The sequence below is a fragment of the Chiloscyllium punctatum genome, chromosome 20, assembly GCF_047496795.1.
Source record: "Chiloscyllium punctatum isolate Juve2018m chromosome 20, sChiPun1.3, whole genome shotgun sequence".
Lineage (NCBI taxonomy): Eukaryota > Metazoa > Chordata > Chondrichthyes > Orectolobiformes > Hemiscylliidae > Chiloscyllium > Chiloscyllium punctatum.
The window spans coordinates 29,492,020-29,509,297 of NC_092758.1; the positions used below are offsets into that span (position 1 = coordinate 29,492,020).

The window sequence follows — 17,278 nt, forward strand, 5'->3', positions numbered from 1 at the left end:
GAGGTCAGGAAGAAGATTGCAGGTTAGGAAGGTGGTGCTGAGTTTGAAGGTTGGGACTGAGACAACGTAGGGGGAGGGGAAATAAGGAAACTGGAAAAATCTGAGTTCAATTTTTCCAGTCTTCTCATTTCCCCTCCCCCCCACCTAGTCTCAGTCCCAACCCTCGAACTCAGCACCACCTTCCTAACCTGCAATCTTCTTCCTGACCTCTCTGCCCCCACCCCCACTCCAGCCTATTCCCCTCACCTTAACCTCCTTCCACCTATCGCATTTCCAATGCCCTTCCCCCAAGTCCCTCCTCCCTACCTTTTATCTTAGCCTGCTTGGCACACTTTCCTCATCCCTGAAGAAGGGCTCATGCCCGAAATGTCGATTCTCCTGCTCCTTGGATGCTGCCTGACTTGCTGTGCTTTCCCAGCAACACATTTTCAGCTCTTGATCAGGTGGGCCAATGGGCTGAGAAGTGGCAGATGAAGTTTAATTCAGATAAATGCAAGGTGCTGCATTTTGGGAAAGTAAATATTAGCAGGACTTATACACTTAATGGTAAGGTCCTAGAGAGTGTTGCTGAATAAAGAGACCTTGGAGTGCAGGTTCATAGCTCCTTGAAAGTGGAGTCACAGGTAGATAGGATTATGAGGGCGGCGTTTGGTATGCTTTCTTTTATTGGTCACAGTATTGATTACAGGAGTTGGTACATCATGTTACGGCTGTACAGGACATTGGTTAGGCCACTGTTGGAATATGGTGTGCAATTCTGGTCTCCATTCTATCAGAAAGAAGTTGTGAAACTTGAAAGGGTTCAGGAAAGATTTACAAGGATGTTGCCAGGGGTTGGAGGATTTGAGCTATGGGGAGAGGCTGAACAGGCTAGGGATTTTTTCCCTGGAGCGTCGGAGGCTGAGGGGTGACCTTATAGAGGTTTACAAAATTATGAGGGGCATGGATAGGATAAATAGACAAAGTCTTTTCCCTGGGATCGGGGAGTCCAGAACTAGAGGGCATAGGTTTAGAGTGACATGGGAAAGATATAAAAGGGTCCTAAGTGGCAACTTTTTCATGCAGACAGTGAATAGAATGGGCTGCCAGAGGAAGTGGTGGAGGCTGGTACAATTGCAACATTTAAAAGGCATTTGGATGGGTATAGGAATAGGAAGGGTTTGGAGGGATATGGGCGGGGTGCTGGCAGGTGGGTCTAAATTGGGTTGAGATATCTGGTTGGCATGGACGGGTTGGACCGAAAGGTCTGTTTCCATGCTGTACATCTCTATGACTCTATTTAATTGTTGATGATTAATGAGCAACATGTGATACTTATAAAAATAAAATTGTAGAAACATTTGCTATCCATTATGATCCTCGATAAGACTGCCAAACTGATATTATAATCTCATTAGGAACCAGTAATACTTTTGTCTAAAATAGACAAAGTTTCAAATACAATGCACTTATTAAGAGAATAAAGCCATAAGAATTCATAGTTTTGAATGAAATAAATGTTACTACATTACTTTATAAAAATAGAACAATTTACTAAATACATGTGTATAAAACACAATCCAAAATCCAGAATCAACATGAGGTAATTACAGATTAACAGCGCCAAACACCACACAAAGCACATCAAATGGCAATTACAGTCAAGACAATCCCATTGATTTCTTAGCAATTCAGAAAAACATTAGTGGTGATTATTAAAACGCTATCATTTTCATAACAGACATCTCAATTCTTTACTTTTGAAGATCAGTCCTTTATAACCCCTCAAAGCTGCTTCAACCCAGACTGTTTCAAAATTACTTATTGATTCTGGTAAATCAATCCCTACTTATGAGACTAAGTCCCTCAATATTCTCTAAATTGCTTCCAATATTTATTAAAGGCACAATCTCAGCTTCTTTCACTGATGGATAGCCACACTAAGGTGGCACTGCCTCTCAGTTTTTCCAAACTCCAGTCTTTCAAGATACACCAAGCAACAGCTGGTCAGAGCTTTCTTTAAGCCCCAACTTGCAGCTGCGTTGAATGGCTCCTGAAACACCAGTCTGTCTCCAGCTTCTCAAAGCTAACAACGGCACATTTCTGTATGAAGCCACCTTCTTTGACTGCCCCTTTTTCCCACTGACGAAAACTGTCTGGCCCTTGATTGGATCTGGTTACCTTATCAAAGTAGTCTAGTGTCCTGCCTTGTTTCTAGACAGGATCAAATGTAACAGTTATTGCTATACACTGTCCCTTGACTGTTACAAATTTACAGCTGACCACTTTTCCAAAACTGCTAACTTCAAAACACACAGAAAAACAAAGTTAATTTCATCTCAAACCCACCTTCTTTCCAGGTCTCTAATCTCTGTATTTTTGGGATCAACATGATGGATGCCTTTTATCAGAGTCTCGTCTGCTTCTTTATTCCATACTTTGTAAGTATTTGAGCCAACCTACTCACTGCTAACTTTGATCGATTTACATTTTATCTTCTCCATAACCTTTTTAAAACATTAATTGCATTTTGGTACAACCAACAGTAGGAATTAATCAATTAATAGTAGGACCTTGGGTAGTATTGATGAGCAGAAGGACCTAGGGGTGTAGGTGCATAATTGCTTGAAGTTTGTGTCACATAAAGACACATTTGCCTTTATCAGTCCTTTGAGTATAGGAGTTGGGAAGTCATACTGAGGTTGTATAGGCCATTGATGAGGCCTCTTCTGGAATACTGTGTCCAGTTCTGGTCACACAGTTATAGGGAGGATATTATTAAGCTGGACAGGATTTAGAAGAGATTTAGCAGGGTGTTGCCAGGTAGGGAAGATTTGAGTTATCAAGAAAGACTCGATATGGTTAATTATAGTTGTCATTTCCACATGACGGGGAGCTTTAAGACTGGGGAGCACATTTTTAAGGTGAGAAGAGAGAGATTTAAAAAAGACATGAGGGAAAAATATTTTACGCTGAGTGTGGTTTTCTTGTGGTATGTATTTCCTGAGACATGTTGGATATGGGTTCAATTACAATATTTAAAAGACATTTGGATAAGTACATGAATAGGAGAGGTTTATTGGGTTAGGGCCAGGAGCAGGCAGGTGGGATTAGTTTAGTTTGTTCAGCATTATTATGTTCCGCATGGACTGATTGGAATGAAGGGTCTATTTTCGGACTGTATGACTCAATAACTGTATTAATTTTTTCTTTTAAGACTTATTGTGATTCAAATATTGATGTCTTTACATTTGGAATACCCATGAATACTCTGTCCGTTATTACAATCCTAGCACATCTGGCAATTGAAACCAAAACATGGGTAAGTACAGATCTCAGAAATACGTACTATATAGTCCTTCAACGAGTGGAAAAATGCATTGAGTATTTTCCAGTAAAGCTCCTTGCTATGATAGAAGCAAACATTGTCTGTCATACTAGCACAGGACATGAATATGAAATTAGTTTTACGGTCAGGATGTCTAAACAGATTTTAGTTCCAGGCTTTAGTTTTGAGAAATAATTATAATTAATGAAGATAATCACTGTTCGTTCTTTAAATAAAATGTAGAATGCAACAGAAACTGAGTAATAATTAATAGCTTTTAAAGTTATTAAGCCTTAATATTTTCTATGGAAGGAGGTTATCTGATGATGTGCTGGGTCATGTTTGGGAGAGACTACAAGAGTGAAGTGGATAATGAAGTTGATAATTGAGGTATTGACATTTGGACTTTTTATTTTTAAGAACTTAGCTGCATCTGATGATCACCATCCATATTAAACTAAAATTGAATTACAGAAGAATCAAGAAGTAACTATTAAGGAATTTTGAGTTTGATTTTAAATCTGTAGATTGTATGAGAGAGAAAGTAACCATTCCAGTTTTTACATTGATCGAGTGAACATTTTGTTAATCAATGTGGATGTTGGTTTCAGCCACCGTAACCTGAACCAAAACACCATGAACTTATCAAGATTGGATCAAACAATATTCCAACTGCCTCATATTATTTTCCATTGATTTCACCCAATTGGACCCTGGCAGCTTTCTGTCTGTCCCTATGTAGGAACGCTGCATTCCAAACCTAAGGAAGGAGAAATAAAGGAGAAGAATGTATAAATACAAGTTATGTGAAGAGTGAAATATTTACTTTAACGGTTTTTTTCAATATATATTGTCCAAAGACAGTGAAAATACAAAAATAATTTAAAGTGAATAGAGTAAATGTAAATTCTGAAAAATTAACAAAAAGACAAAATTATTTTTATTTTCTATTGAACCACTGTACCTTGTTGATCACTAAATAAGTACAGTGGAGTGATTGTCTTCCTGAGAGGAAACAGAACACCAAAAGTGCATTGCATCTGTCTAGGTCAGGAATGTAAGTTATTTTTCTCCTGGTCCAAAGATTTAGCAGGCTGACCAGTGGCTAGGTCATGTACCCACAGACTGGAGGAGGAACACCTCATCTTCCACCTCAGGAGCTGACAACCACATGGAATGAACATTGAATTCACCAGTTCCCAAATCTCCCCTCCCTCAACACATCCCAAATCTAACCCTTTGACTCAGATCCACCCTCTTAACCTGATTTGTCTGTCCATCTTCCTTCCCATCTATCCACCTCAGACTTCCCATTGACCTATCACCATCACCTCCTACCTTCATCCACCTAGCGCCATCCCAACTACTTTTCCCCTAGAACCCCCCCCCCCCCGCCTCCTCCATTTATCTCTCAGCCCTCTTCCCCTCCCCAGTCCTGAAGAAGGGTTATACCTGAAATGTCGACTCTTTTGCTCCTTGGATGCTGCCTGACCTGCTGTGTTTTTTCCAATGCCACACTGTATCAACCATAAATTCAATGCATGTTAGGCCACTATGATCAAGTCTGCTGGCTTCCATTGGAATTTCATCCATTTATTTTGGAGGGATTTGAACAATTGAAAAAGAATAATTGTACAGATAATTTTGGGTTATTGTGGAAAAATTGTGGACCCATTGATTGACATGGGTTCAGGGATCATAACGTTATTAGCTCTGTCCTCCTTTGGACAACCTTGGAAATTCTGAGACAAAATAAGAGCACAGAAATTCAATGAAATAAGCCTCAATGTAATTTTTCTGACCTTTTCGATTGATGATTCAGGCTCTTACCAGAGACAAGGTCAGGAAAATCTATGCCTGTATCCTTTAGACTATTTTACATCTTACATTTTTAACCATTTTCTGACAGACTTGGCTGCATTGGACTTCAATAATTGGGAGCATCGCATTCTACTTTTTGATCACTCTTGTGTACTGTGCCAAATGTGTGATCTGCAACCCTCCGTCTAATCCCTACTGGATAATGCAACGTCAGATGACCGATCCACTCTTTTACCTCATCTGTCTCATCACACCAGTTCTAGCCCTGCTACCAAGGTAATCTATTTATGAATTCACGATGACTGGGGACATTGTTAGGGGATGAATAACCAACAGAGGAATGTTCAAAATCTGATAGGAAGTTTCTAAATTAGCTACTTTACATCTCCAACAATGCACGGCGACAGTGCTTTGTAACTCTGAATGCCATGGAGCATTTTTTTAAAAAAACAGATTCCCTTCTGGGAAACTTGCCTGAATAACCAGTTATGAAATTCTCCATAAAAGCAAATCAAGCTAATTTTTTTGCATGTAGAGTAGATTGTGACATGTTGAAGGTTGATGAGGTGTGGGTTTGGAGGATTCATGGTTAGAGGTGAGAATGTTGTTGGGTGTAATTTTAGTAAAGTCAGAGATTATGAGGGGAGATGCAATGGGCGATAGATGCAAGAGTTTGCCTTACTAACGGGATTGTAGATTGAAGATGTGAAGGATCAGGTAGCGCCGGAAGTTGTGAGGAATTCAGAAGCAATATGAACTTCAGCAATCACAGTAGGGGCCAGTAATCATAGGGACACAGTGATATGTTGGACGGCTGTCATAGAGAGATGGTAGAACTGGGCAATGTTTATGGGCAGCTTTGTTGGGCCTGAAATTTCACTTTGACCCACAATGAGATGGCACTTGCTTAATGAATCCAATGCAATATATTATTTTACTTGCATTTTACCTTTTGAGTTTCCCAAGGCATGGGGAGTTTAGTTGGCACAAGTTTGCAGAAGAAATACTACATAACTAGAAACACACAGACACCTGACTGACAATTTCCAGTGAGTGGGTCAGTTTCCCCATTAATACCCAGACCCTTTTGAAAGAAGGCTGGGTTCCTGATTTAGATTTTTATTCTTTTTTAACTTCCCACTTGATCCAAACTCACCCATTTTGGTGACTAAAATTACCCCATATATAGCTCCAGATCTGCTGGGCTTTATCACATTTTTCAGGGAATTATATTGTTTAATGCTTTTATAAAAAGGAACTCTATTTGACAGTGAAAGAAATTGCTAGTGTAAGCTTCATGAATTTATAGCAGTTGGATTAAACTAGGATGACATGTTAGTAGCTCTCCTCTTAAACGTAAGAAACAATTTTAATGTGTGCTTTTATATTGTCAGGTATTTATTTCGTAGCCTTCAAGGTACATTGTTTACATCTTGCATTTTCAAAGCTCGTCAACTGGACCAATTGGACTGGGAACAATGCATTCGAACCATTAAACAGTGGAAAGGCCTTTACACCTCAGAAAATGATACTTCGACTTCAACAGGTTCTGCAGATCAATCACCAATTGAAAATGTCAACCACCCTCGTCCAATGTCAAGTAATTATGATCCTCAATTTATTTCTTGCAGTCCAGTGGGGAGAGCGAAAATGCAGAATTCTACCAATAGCGTGTGAAAATTAGGTGTCATAGGAAAAAGATAACAAAATGGAAATAATGAGGATTCTAATGAAGCTCCGCATTCACAAATAGCTTTGGAAAGAAGAGAAAGTCTTTCTCCTCCCACTCAGTCAGAGTTAAATTGGGAATAAAAACAGCTACAAACCTTAAAAGAACATTTTACCTTTTTAGAAGAAGTGCCTTTTGTGTCAAATGAACAAAACATTCAGCCCACATGCAAAGTTTCGAAAGACCTAGTCTGCGAGTCTGAGTCTTCTCTATCTCTTCATGTAAAGAAGACAACATGAACTGAATTAACCTACCAAATGTGCCATTAATATTTGTTTGTCTTTATGACAGTCAACTGGTTCTTAACTGTGCAAATTTAAATGATTTTGTTTAACACTCTGCCCAAAGTAATTAAGTGTAAGTTCATTGATTTCATAAGAACTTAAATAACCAGGATCATTGAAATGCACATGACTGTGGATAATAAAATCTGAAACAAGAACAGAAAATGTTGGAAATACCGAGCAGGTTGATAGTACTTATTGCATGGGGAGCAGAGTCAATGCTTCATGTTCTGGTTCTGAGGTAAAGTCACACTCAAGGAATGTGAACTCAGTGAGGGAAATATTGTCAGGGACTGAGTGATATGCTTTATTGAAAGATTTGTGACCAAATCATGGTAAGGGTCCAGTAAAGTCAGCCTCTATGGTGGAAGCAAAATGTGATGCCATTTAAGCTTTTGACAAGCAGGGTGGTGAGATTCTCACAAGATAGCATCGAGTTAATAAATTAAAGGGGATTATTGCGTGCTAATGGCACAACTTGTCTCATTAATATTCTGTTTCCTATTTTGCCAAATGTGCCAAAATATTCTCAACATGGAAATTCAATATCGGCACCTGACAACTTCAGCTCCTTGCTTGCTCCAAAGAGTCACCATTTTGGACATGGGGCATGAGCAACTCAGTACATGCCTCGTGGGCATCACTCAAACAAATCCCATATCTATGAACTTTGGCATCAGTTATGTGCCAGCATCTAAGAACTCTCATGTCACATCTCCAATCTGCATACAGGACACTGTGCACTCAGGGATACGCACACAGCTCATGAACTGAACCAGACTGAAAGTCTGGGCTTTGCACTTGCTGTCATAGTGTGCACTCCCCACTGCAAGACTGCCTGAATGCTCACAGCATCTCTGCTTTGCATTGCCTTGCTGGCCTGCCTTTGCGTACTTTGCCACTTCAGCCAGAGCTCCGAGGCTCAGAAGACTTCTGTCTTTTCTTTCAGCTTAGTCAGACACAAAGCCAGGAAGCTTGTCACGATCATCAGCAAGCCTCAGTTAAGTCCGGGAGGATAGCCTTCTCTTGGGGCCCCCAGCACAGGAAACATAGTTCATGGCTCACAGCAAAGAAGTATTCCGGTGAGGCTGAATTATTCCAGGAGGGAATAAGCTATCCATGGTTAACCAAGGATGTTACATTCATAACATATAGGAGCACAACTAGGCCATTTGGCCCATCAAGTCTGCTCCGCCATTCGATCATGGCTGATATGCTCCTCACCCCCATTTTCCTGCCTTCCCTCCATAACCCTTCAACCCATTACCAATTCAAAATCTGTCTGGCTCCTCCTTAAATTTACTCACTGTCCCAGCATCTACTGCGCTTTGAGGTAGTAAATTCCACAGATTCACAACCTTTTGGGAGAAATAATTTCTCCTCAACTCTGTTTTAAATTTGCTACCTCTTATCCTAAGACTATGTCCTCTCATCCTAGAATGCCCCACTAGAGGAAACATCCACTCCACGTGTATGTTATCCACACCTTTTATCATCTTGAATCCTCAATTTGATCTTCCCTCATTCTTCTAAATTCCAGAGAGTATAGGCCTAAACTGGTCAACCTCTCTTCATACGACAAACCCCTCATCCCTGGGATCAATCTAGTGAAACAGGAAGAATAGCATCAAATTGTAAGAAAAATCATAGAGTTTGGCAAACATTAGTGGTAAGCTAAAGGATTCAGAAAGTTTTAAAAAACAACAAAAAATGAGCTAAAACATAGATAAACTTTGAACGTAAAACTTACAAGTAATATCAAAAGGAATAACAATGAGTTTATATAAATACATGGAAAGGAAGAGAGATGTAAAAGTGAGCATTGCTGCTTAGAGAATAGTACTGGGGAAATAATAATGGGGAATGAGGAAATGGCAGAGGAGATGAATAAATATTTTGCATCTGCCTTCACAGTAGAAGACACAAATAGCATTCCAAAAAACTAAATGATCAAATGTATTGAGCATAATAGTATAATGGGGAGCACAGTGGCACAGTGGCTAGTACTGCTGCCTCAGAGCACCAGGGACCCAGGTTCAATTCTATCCTTGGGCGACCATCTGTGTGGAGTTTCCATTTTCTGTCTTTGCTTGCACGAGGCAAAAGCAAATACTTGTCAAGTTTGCAGATGATGCAAAATTAGTTGGATGGCAATTTGTGAGGATGATATAGAGTCTGCAGATGGATATAGACAGGTTTAGTGAGTAACCAGAAACTTGACAGATGGAATTTAATAGGAATAGGAGTAGACCATTCAACCCCTTGAGCCTGTTCCACCATTTAATGAAACCATGGATGATCTGTGGTCTAACTCCATATACTTGCCTTTGGCCCAAGTTCCTTAATAAGTTTGCGGAACAAAAATTTATCTATCTCAGATTTAAAATTAAAATTGATCTAGCATCTGCTGCCATTTGTGGAAGAGAGATCCAAACATCAACTGCTCTTTGTGTGTAGAATTGCTTCTGAACATTTCTCCTGAAAAGTCAGGCTTTAATTTTTGGACTATGCACACCTCCACCCGAATTCTAGAAATAGTTTATCTTCATCTAACCTGTGCTTTCCTGTTAATATCTTGAAGACTTCAAGCAGATCACTTTATGACCTTCTAAATTCAAGAGAAAATAAGCTTAATTTGTACGATCGCTCCACATTACTTAACCCTTGAAGTCCAGCGATCATTCTTGTAAATCTACATAATACTCTCTTGAAGGCTAATATATCCAATATCCAAGACTTCCTAAAATGTGGTGCCCAGATCTGTTCACAGTACTCCAAGTGGGGTCTAAGTGGGGTATAACCAGGGTTTTGCATAACTGCAGCTTCATTGCTGTATCCTTATACTCCCATCCCCAGACAAAAAAGACAACATTCTGTTGGGTTTCTTGATTATTTTCTGCACCTGTTCGTAGCATTTTAACATGTGGGAAATTCTGAGATCATGCATTTTGACAGGAAGAATAGAGTCTCTGCATGTCATTTAAATGGAGAAAGCATGCAGAAAGCTGCAGAACAGGAGAATTTGGGAGTCCTGTTCAATGAACCACAAAAAATCTAGCATCTGAGGTCAACACATTATCGGGAAGGCAAGTAGAATTTTGGGAATGTTTTCAAATGAAATACAGTACAAAAGTGTCAGGTTTTGCTAAACCTCTACAAAGCACTAGTCAGACCATGAGCAGATTTAGGGCCCTCATATATGAAAAGATATCTTGCCATTGAGGCAATCCAGAGAATTTCACTAGGCTGGTAAAACAAGAGCCATCTTTTTTTCTCTATGTGCTGAAAGGTTATCACAAATAACTGAATGGCTTTTTATTCACACAACCAAATTGACCATGGTACTTTTCAACTGTAATCCACCACCACTAAATCATCCATGTCTTCCCATGAATTAAATTGTGCGTGATGCCTGACAAGGGCAAAACAGATCATCAAGAGCCTCATGTTTCTTTTCTTAACATCCAGAAGTACTGTTACGCACAATTTTTTTTGCCCAGCATCAAATCACCCTTGTTTTTTTTCATCTATTAACCACCACCAATAAATTATTTGTGTATTCTAATTAATTAGTTTATATGCAGAGCCCATTAAGAACAACGCAGATCATCAAATGTGAGAGAGAGAGAGAGGGCTAAATCAAAATTGAGTCAGTAGGGGTCAAGAACCTTGTACATTTGTCTTTTTCTTTTATATCCAGAAGTGATCTCACATACAGCTAAACAATACATTTCCCCATCACCAAATCACACGTAGTACTTTTTTTTTCCATCACCACCAGTAGATTACCCAAACTTTCCAATTGATTAACCATTGGACAAGGTGTGTTAAGGGCAATGCAAACCATCAAAGATGAGGGGCAGTGGGTTGGGGTTAAATCAAACTGGAGTTGGAAGAGTGTCTCGAATGTTGGCCATTCTCTGATTAACTGCTGACAGCTGGAGCAGTTAATGTTATGTATTCCCTGCCCCACTCATTAACATTGCTGTGTTAGTGTGATGATGCTGGTCCTTTAACAAGATTATGTTGTCATAGAGTCATAGAGACGTACAGCATGGAAACAGACCCTTCGATCCAACACATCCATGCCACCCAGATATCCTAACCTAATCTAGTCCCGTTTGCCAGCACTTGGCCTATATACTCAAAAACCTTCCCATTATTATACCATTCAGATATCCATTAAATGTTATAATTGAACGAGCCTCCACCACTTCCTCTGGCAGCTCATTCCATACACGCACCACCCTCTGCGTGAAAACATTGCCCCTTAGGTCCCTTTTAAATTTTTCCCCTCTCACCCGAAACCTATGGCCTTAGTTCTGGACTCCCCCAACCCAGAGAAAACATCTTGTCTATTCCTGATGAAGGGCTTTTGCCCGAAACGTCGAATTTCCTGCTCCTCGGATGCTGCCTGACCTGCCGTGCTTCTCCTAGCATCACTCTAATCTTGACTCTGATTTCCAGCATCTGCAATCCTCACTTCCACCTAGTTGATTTTAACCTTACTGCAAATCCTCTTGTAAGGATGCCTACCTTGAAGAAGTTCTCCTCTCTCTACAAAGATCTCAGTGAGTCTCTTTCTCACTGCAACCCCCAAGTCATCTCCTCTGCCTTGAAGCTCTTCAACCATGTCCTGAAACAGACTCGCTACCACAGCCACATCTATTTCCTCAGTGCTTGCCTCTGCAACCAATTGATCCCACATGGACTTCGGATTACATTCAAACCAACAAGGTTTGGATCCGAACAGGACAACCAGTACAGACTACAAATTCAAAACCACCAGCAATGGTTCTCCTTCAGGATCCTCCGCTCCACACTTGCAGCCATGCACTACCACCTAACCTCTCTACAGTCAGCTATGCCTCAACTGAGGGCCACACACTTTCAGAACTGCAAAGGACCCTTTCTGTACTGTATCTTAAGAAGAATTCATACTCTCAACAAACAGTATTTCTACACCATCTCAAACATCAAAAACTGTAAGTAAAGCAAACTTTAATATACACACCTCCATAACCTGCATTCCTCAAATATTCCAGAAGGTTCCCCCGGCTTTCCCCCTGCTTGGCCACCATTAGCCACAAGGCCAGTACAGCCACTATCCCCATGGCGATCGATTATATCACTTCCGCCCCACATTGTGGCTGCTTCCGCAGCCACTTCCGCCCCTAATGATTTCATGTGCACCACGCGTGACATCACTTCTGCCCCTCACATTATCGCTGACGTCACGTGTTCTGCGACTTCTGCACCATCTTCTGCTGTCGTTGACACCACGTCCACCCACACAAACACCTGCATACTGCTGACACGCCCGGGTGTCCCAGAGGTGTTCTCTGAAACGTTCCGCAAGTAGGCGGCCTGTCTCCCCAATATAGAGGAGGCCATATCGGGTGCAGCGGTTGCAGTAAATGATGTGTGTGGAGGTGCAGGTGAATTTGTGGCGGATATGGAAGGATCCCTTGGGGTCTTGGAGGGAAGTAAGGGGGGAGGTGTGGGCGCAAGTTTTGCATTTCTTGCGGTTGCAGGGGAAGGTGCCAGGAGTGGAGGTTGGGTTGGTGGGGGGCGTGGACCTGACAAGGGAGTCACGGAGGGAGTGGTCTTTTCAGAACGCTGATAGGGGAGGGGAGGGAAATATATCCCTGGTGGTGGGGTCTGTTTGGAGGTGGCGGAAATGACGACAGATGATACGATGTATAAGGAGGTTGGTGGGGTGGTAGGTGAGGACCAGTGGGGTTCTGTCCTGGTGGTGATTGGAGGGGTGGGACTCAAGGGCGGAGGAGCAGGAAGTGGAGGAGATGCGGTGGAGAGCATCGTCGATCACGTCCGGGGGGAAATTGCGGTCTTTGAAGAAGGAGGCCATCTGGGTTGTATGGTATTGGAACTGGTCCTCCTGGGAACAGATGCGGTGGAGACGAAGGAATTGGGATTTTATAATTTTTTTATGATTTTATAAACCATTAAGGTCACCCCTGGCTCCAGGGAAAGCAGCCTCAACCTATTCAGCCTCTCTTTATAGCTCAAATCCTCCAACCCAATCTTTTCTGAACCCTTTCAAGTTTCACAACATCCTTCCTATAGGAGGGAGACCAGAATTGCGCACAAATGTCTTTGGTTTCTTTTTCAGGGGGTTGTAAAAGACACAGGTTCCAAAAAGTCTGGGCTTGGATGGGTTCTAGGGCCAATTTGATTATAGCTAACAGATACTTCCTCAAGGAAAAGGTTTTCTGGTTTGATTTGGTTTTTGGCTGTCTGGGTATTCACTGAAAGCAGTCAGGCAGTTGAAAAGCTGTTGGACCCAAAGAAGCAGGTCCATGCCGATTCTCTCTCTCTCTGACATTTCTCCATTGATTTTACCTTTTTGTGCCAAGGGGTGTTTATGGGGATTCTTGCAATTATTTGGGACAGCATCAATAAGTTGGGATGATCTGCCAAGTTTTCGGGTAGGTTAAATTATTCTTACTCTGTTCTCTTTTGTTTGTGTTTTATTTGGTAATCTTGCAAATAAATTCTGTTTTATTTAAAACTAAGTGGTTTGACCTGCTACATCCCTCCTGGAATATCAGTGTTGCACCTGATGAAAACAATTAGCAAAGTTAAGGTCTGGGCTACTTTCTTGAAATGTTTTGACGGGGTCTGGCCTAGTACATAACAGTTAGTCACACACATTCTTGGCATCACACAATGTTGGCAGTGACTAGCATCATAACTGGTCTGGAGTTACTTTCCTTTCCAAAACATTTATTTTATTTTCCTGTTTTTCTTCATTCAACCTGTTTCTTTAAAAATAAAATAAAGACATGTAAGCTCATAATTTTTCAAAATATTCCTGCAAATTAGCTCTGAAATTGAACAATGTTTTCCAAATCAAATTTGGAGCAAATTCAAAAATAAATTCACTACTAATCTATGCAGCTGAGTAACATCATGAATGAAGAAGTAAATAAAGAAATATTATTCTCAAGGAAACAAGGTTTCAATTTTTAACTTGTGTGAGCAATTTATCTGGCTTAGATTGTTTAATTTATTTTGTTGAGATTGAAAGAACGAAACAAGCTGTTTACGGTATTGAAAAATAAGTTTCTTTAACAGAATTGTAATTTAAATTGACCTTCACTGTTGAAATTGTAGCAATCAGAAACAGTAACTGAAATGTTGGTGAGTTATTAACTGTGGGTCAGCTTGCCAATTCAACAATTTCAGTCACTTAAGAAAAATGAAAAGCAGAATGCTCTCAGTTTCAGGAGCTTCTGGATCTTGTTTCTGAGAGTACAATAAGTGTTCAAGTACATACTGACAGGGTATGCAGGTTTTATGAAGCCAAAACAGTTAACCCTTTTCTTCATTGTATGGTTGGAAAGGTTAGCAAGGTTGAAAATTATAAACTAGTGGGGTGAAATTACTGAACCAGAACGGGCAATTTTGAATCGACTGCCGTGTTTCCAAACTGATTCTCATTTCCAATTTGTTAACTCCCAATTTGTGCTACTGAACAGGAAGAATCCCATCCTCAGGCTGAAGGTGGTTCTGCTGTTTCTTAACTCTCCTGGATGGGTTACGTACTTTGTCCCATTGTTCATGCCTTTAAGTTCAATTTATACAAATGAAAGTAGCTTCTTCTCTGATTCTAGTCCAGAAAATATAAAGACGGTCATATTGAGATGATCATGTGTTATCTGAGTAATTTCACAATACAAGAAAAATAAAAACAGAGTTAAGCATGTTCACCTTTCATTTGTCATCTGGGGGCAAAATATTTGCTTGGCTTCAGGACCTCACCATTAAAATCAATTGGGGGTCTGAAACACTAGTAGGTAGGAAATGTTCATTGACCTGTGATTTTCCCTGAGGCCAGAGGGTGGGCCTACTGTCCTGAGTTGATAGGTCTACCAGGGCAGTTCTGTTCAAGGATCTTGGAAGCCATAAAGGGAAAGTAACAAAAGAATACAAAGTCAATACTGTTCTGGAAGTGATGACTTGATATTCATAGTGGGGTGCTGGTCCAGAGAAGGTTGATAATGATGTCAGAGAGTTGGCGTTCAGCACCAGCTAAGTTGAGGTCAGCTCTCCCAGCAATAACAGCACTTCCCATTAGTGAGTTTGATGACAATGCCAGGGAGAGAGAACAGCACCAGTATCTCAAACACCTGAGAGAACAGAACGTAGCATGTTTAGAATGAGACATGCTACAGTGAGTGGGGGGGAGCTGAGAAATGGAGATTGCTGGTGTTACATTGGGAGTTCTCAAAAAAAGGATTAAATGCATGTAAAAGGCCTGAGAGAGGAGTTCAGGAATAGAGTAGATATTGGTAAGTGACAAAATGGGTTCCACTGTGTGTGCAAAAGCTTCCAACCAAAGAAGTAGAATCGGACCTGAAGGCAACAGAAGAAAAGTTTAACATTATACCAAGCACATGATTAATTAAGGTGAGGTGATAAAACTGAGTCCTTTGTTAAGACAGATTATTCAGTGTCCATGAAGATAAGATTGGAGCGTTTTTGTGAATTTCCTTTTATCTACTCTGCTCTCTGCTTGTGTCTGCAACTACACAGGGAAGCTTTGGAATGTCAACACTGATGTGTGTGTGCAATGGCATTTTAAAGATGGTGTCAGCACAAGGGACACCAGTATTGTTTCTGGATATCCAAACAGTGGTAAAATCCAGCTCCTATCAGTCATGAGGGGCACCATGTAACCAAAGTATATAGTGAATTTGGGTGATAATTCACAAGCCCTCGTGGAGAGAAACTCTCTGTGGAATTCGGCAAAATCGATACTGAAATGTAAGACACAGCCCAGAGTGTTAGTTAAATGGAGAACAACTATAGAATTCTGAGGTGCTAGGTGTTCTAGTACATGAACCATAAAAAAGTAAGTTTGTGACTACATCAATTTTACAGCAGAAATTGAGTATAAGAGTAAGGATGTTATCTTTCAATTATACATGGCATTGGTGACACTATATCTTGAATATTCTGTGCAGTTTTTGTCTCTCTATTTCATGAATAATTTAAATGCATTGGATGTGGTTTTGAGGGGATTTATTAGATTGATACCGAGAATGACTCTGTTCTGCGGAAGCATTAGACAGGCTGAGGTTGTTTCCACTGGAGTTTAGAATGAGGGGGTGACATAATTGAAGCATATAAGATCCTATGATCTCGACAAGATAGATGTCCAAAAGGTGTTCCCTCTTTTGGGTCAGTCCAAAACTAAGAGGCACCATTTTAAAATAGTGGTTGACCTTTTAAGGCAGTGGCGGAGAGATTTTTTTTCTCTCAGAGAGTTGTGCAACTTTGAAACCTGTTGCCACAGAAAATTATGAAAGTTGAAGCTATTGAATATTTTTAAGGCCGAGGTTCTTGTTAGGCAAGGGATTAAAAGGCTATTGAAATAGGTGATTGAGATAGGTGATTGAGATCGAGTGTAGAATTCAAAACACAAACAGATCAACCATGAATTTATTGAATGGTAGAGCAGGCTCAGGGGCTTAGAGAGCTAATTCTGCTCCTACATCATAGGTCCATAGGTTTGGTCTAAATCTTGTCCCACAGTTTGAGTTGACAAGGTATCCTTAGGTAGAGCTTGTGACGAGAATGAGGGTAACTGGCTGTTGGGGAGAGTGGGTTTTACCAACAACAGGAGGCGACTGGCTTTCAGCAAGGGCGCCCTCTCCAGTGCTCTTTATCTCTGGCAAACCTATTGGCTGAATATCAGCAGTGATGGGTACTTCAGCGTTTTAATTGGGTTCCAGGCAGGAAGTCCACCCATCATTCTGAGCTTATATACCGGAAGTAAGAAAGAAGTTGGGTCCCCATGCTGCAGCTTCCTGCTCATTCCTGGGGGTGAGGAACAAGGAGGAGTAATTGATTTTGACCTCAATCTTTTGATTTCTGAGAAGATTGTAGTCTATCAACTTCAGCCTTGAATATTTTCAATTATTTAAAGTTTGTCCTTAATGTACTTTCATTCTGGTGCTGTGTCCCCTAGTTCAAAGGTTCCCAACCCAGGAAAACTACCTCTTAACACCTAGCATTGGAAGATAACTGAATGAGACACCTGTAAATTCTTATCTCCAACATGAGTATTTGATACTGTTGCTGTATCCAGAGTTTTGTTTTCAAATCACC

At 40.6% G+C, this 17,278-nt stretch overlaps 1 protein-coding gene across 1 annotated transcript in view; it reads left to right on the top strand.

The window, feature by feature from the left end:
- Positions 1–9,940, top strand: part of atp10b (ATPase phospholipid transporting 10B) — a 258,383-nt gene extending 248,443 nt beyond the window's left edge. The window contains 5 exon segments of the mRNA XM_072590568.1: positions 2,340–2,420; positions 3,197–3,301; positions 5,217–5,404; positions 6,523–6,763; positions 6,766–9,940. Of these exon segments, the coding sequence (XP_072446669.1) occupies positions 2,340–2,420; positions 3,197–3,301; positions 5,217–5,404; positions 6,523–6,763; positions 6,766–6,798 (648 nt within the window). The 3' untranslated portion in view covers positions 6,799–9,940.
- The last annotated feature ends 7,338 nt before the right edge of the window (positions 9,941–17,278 follow it).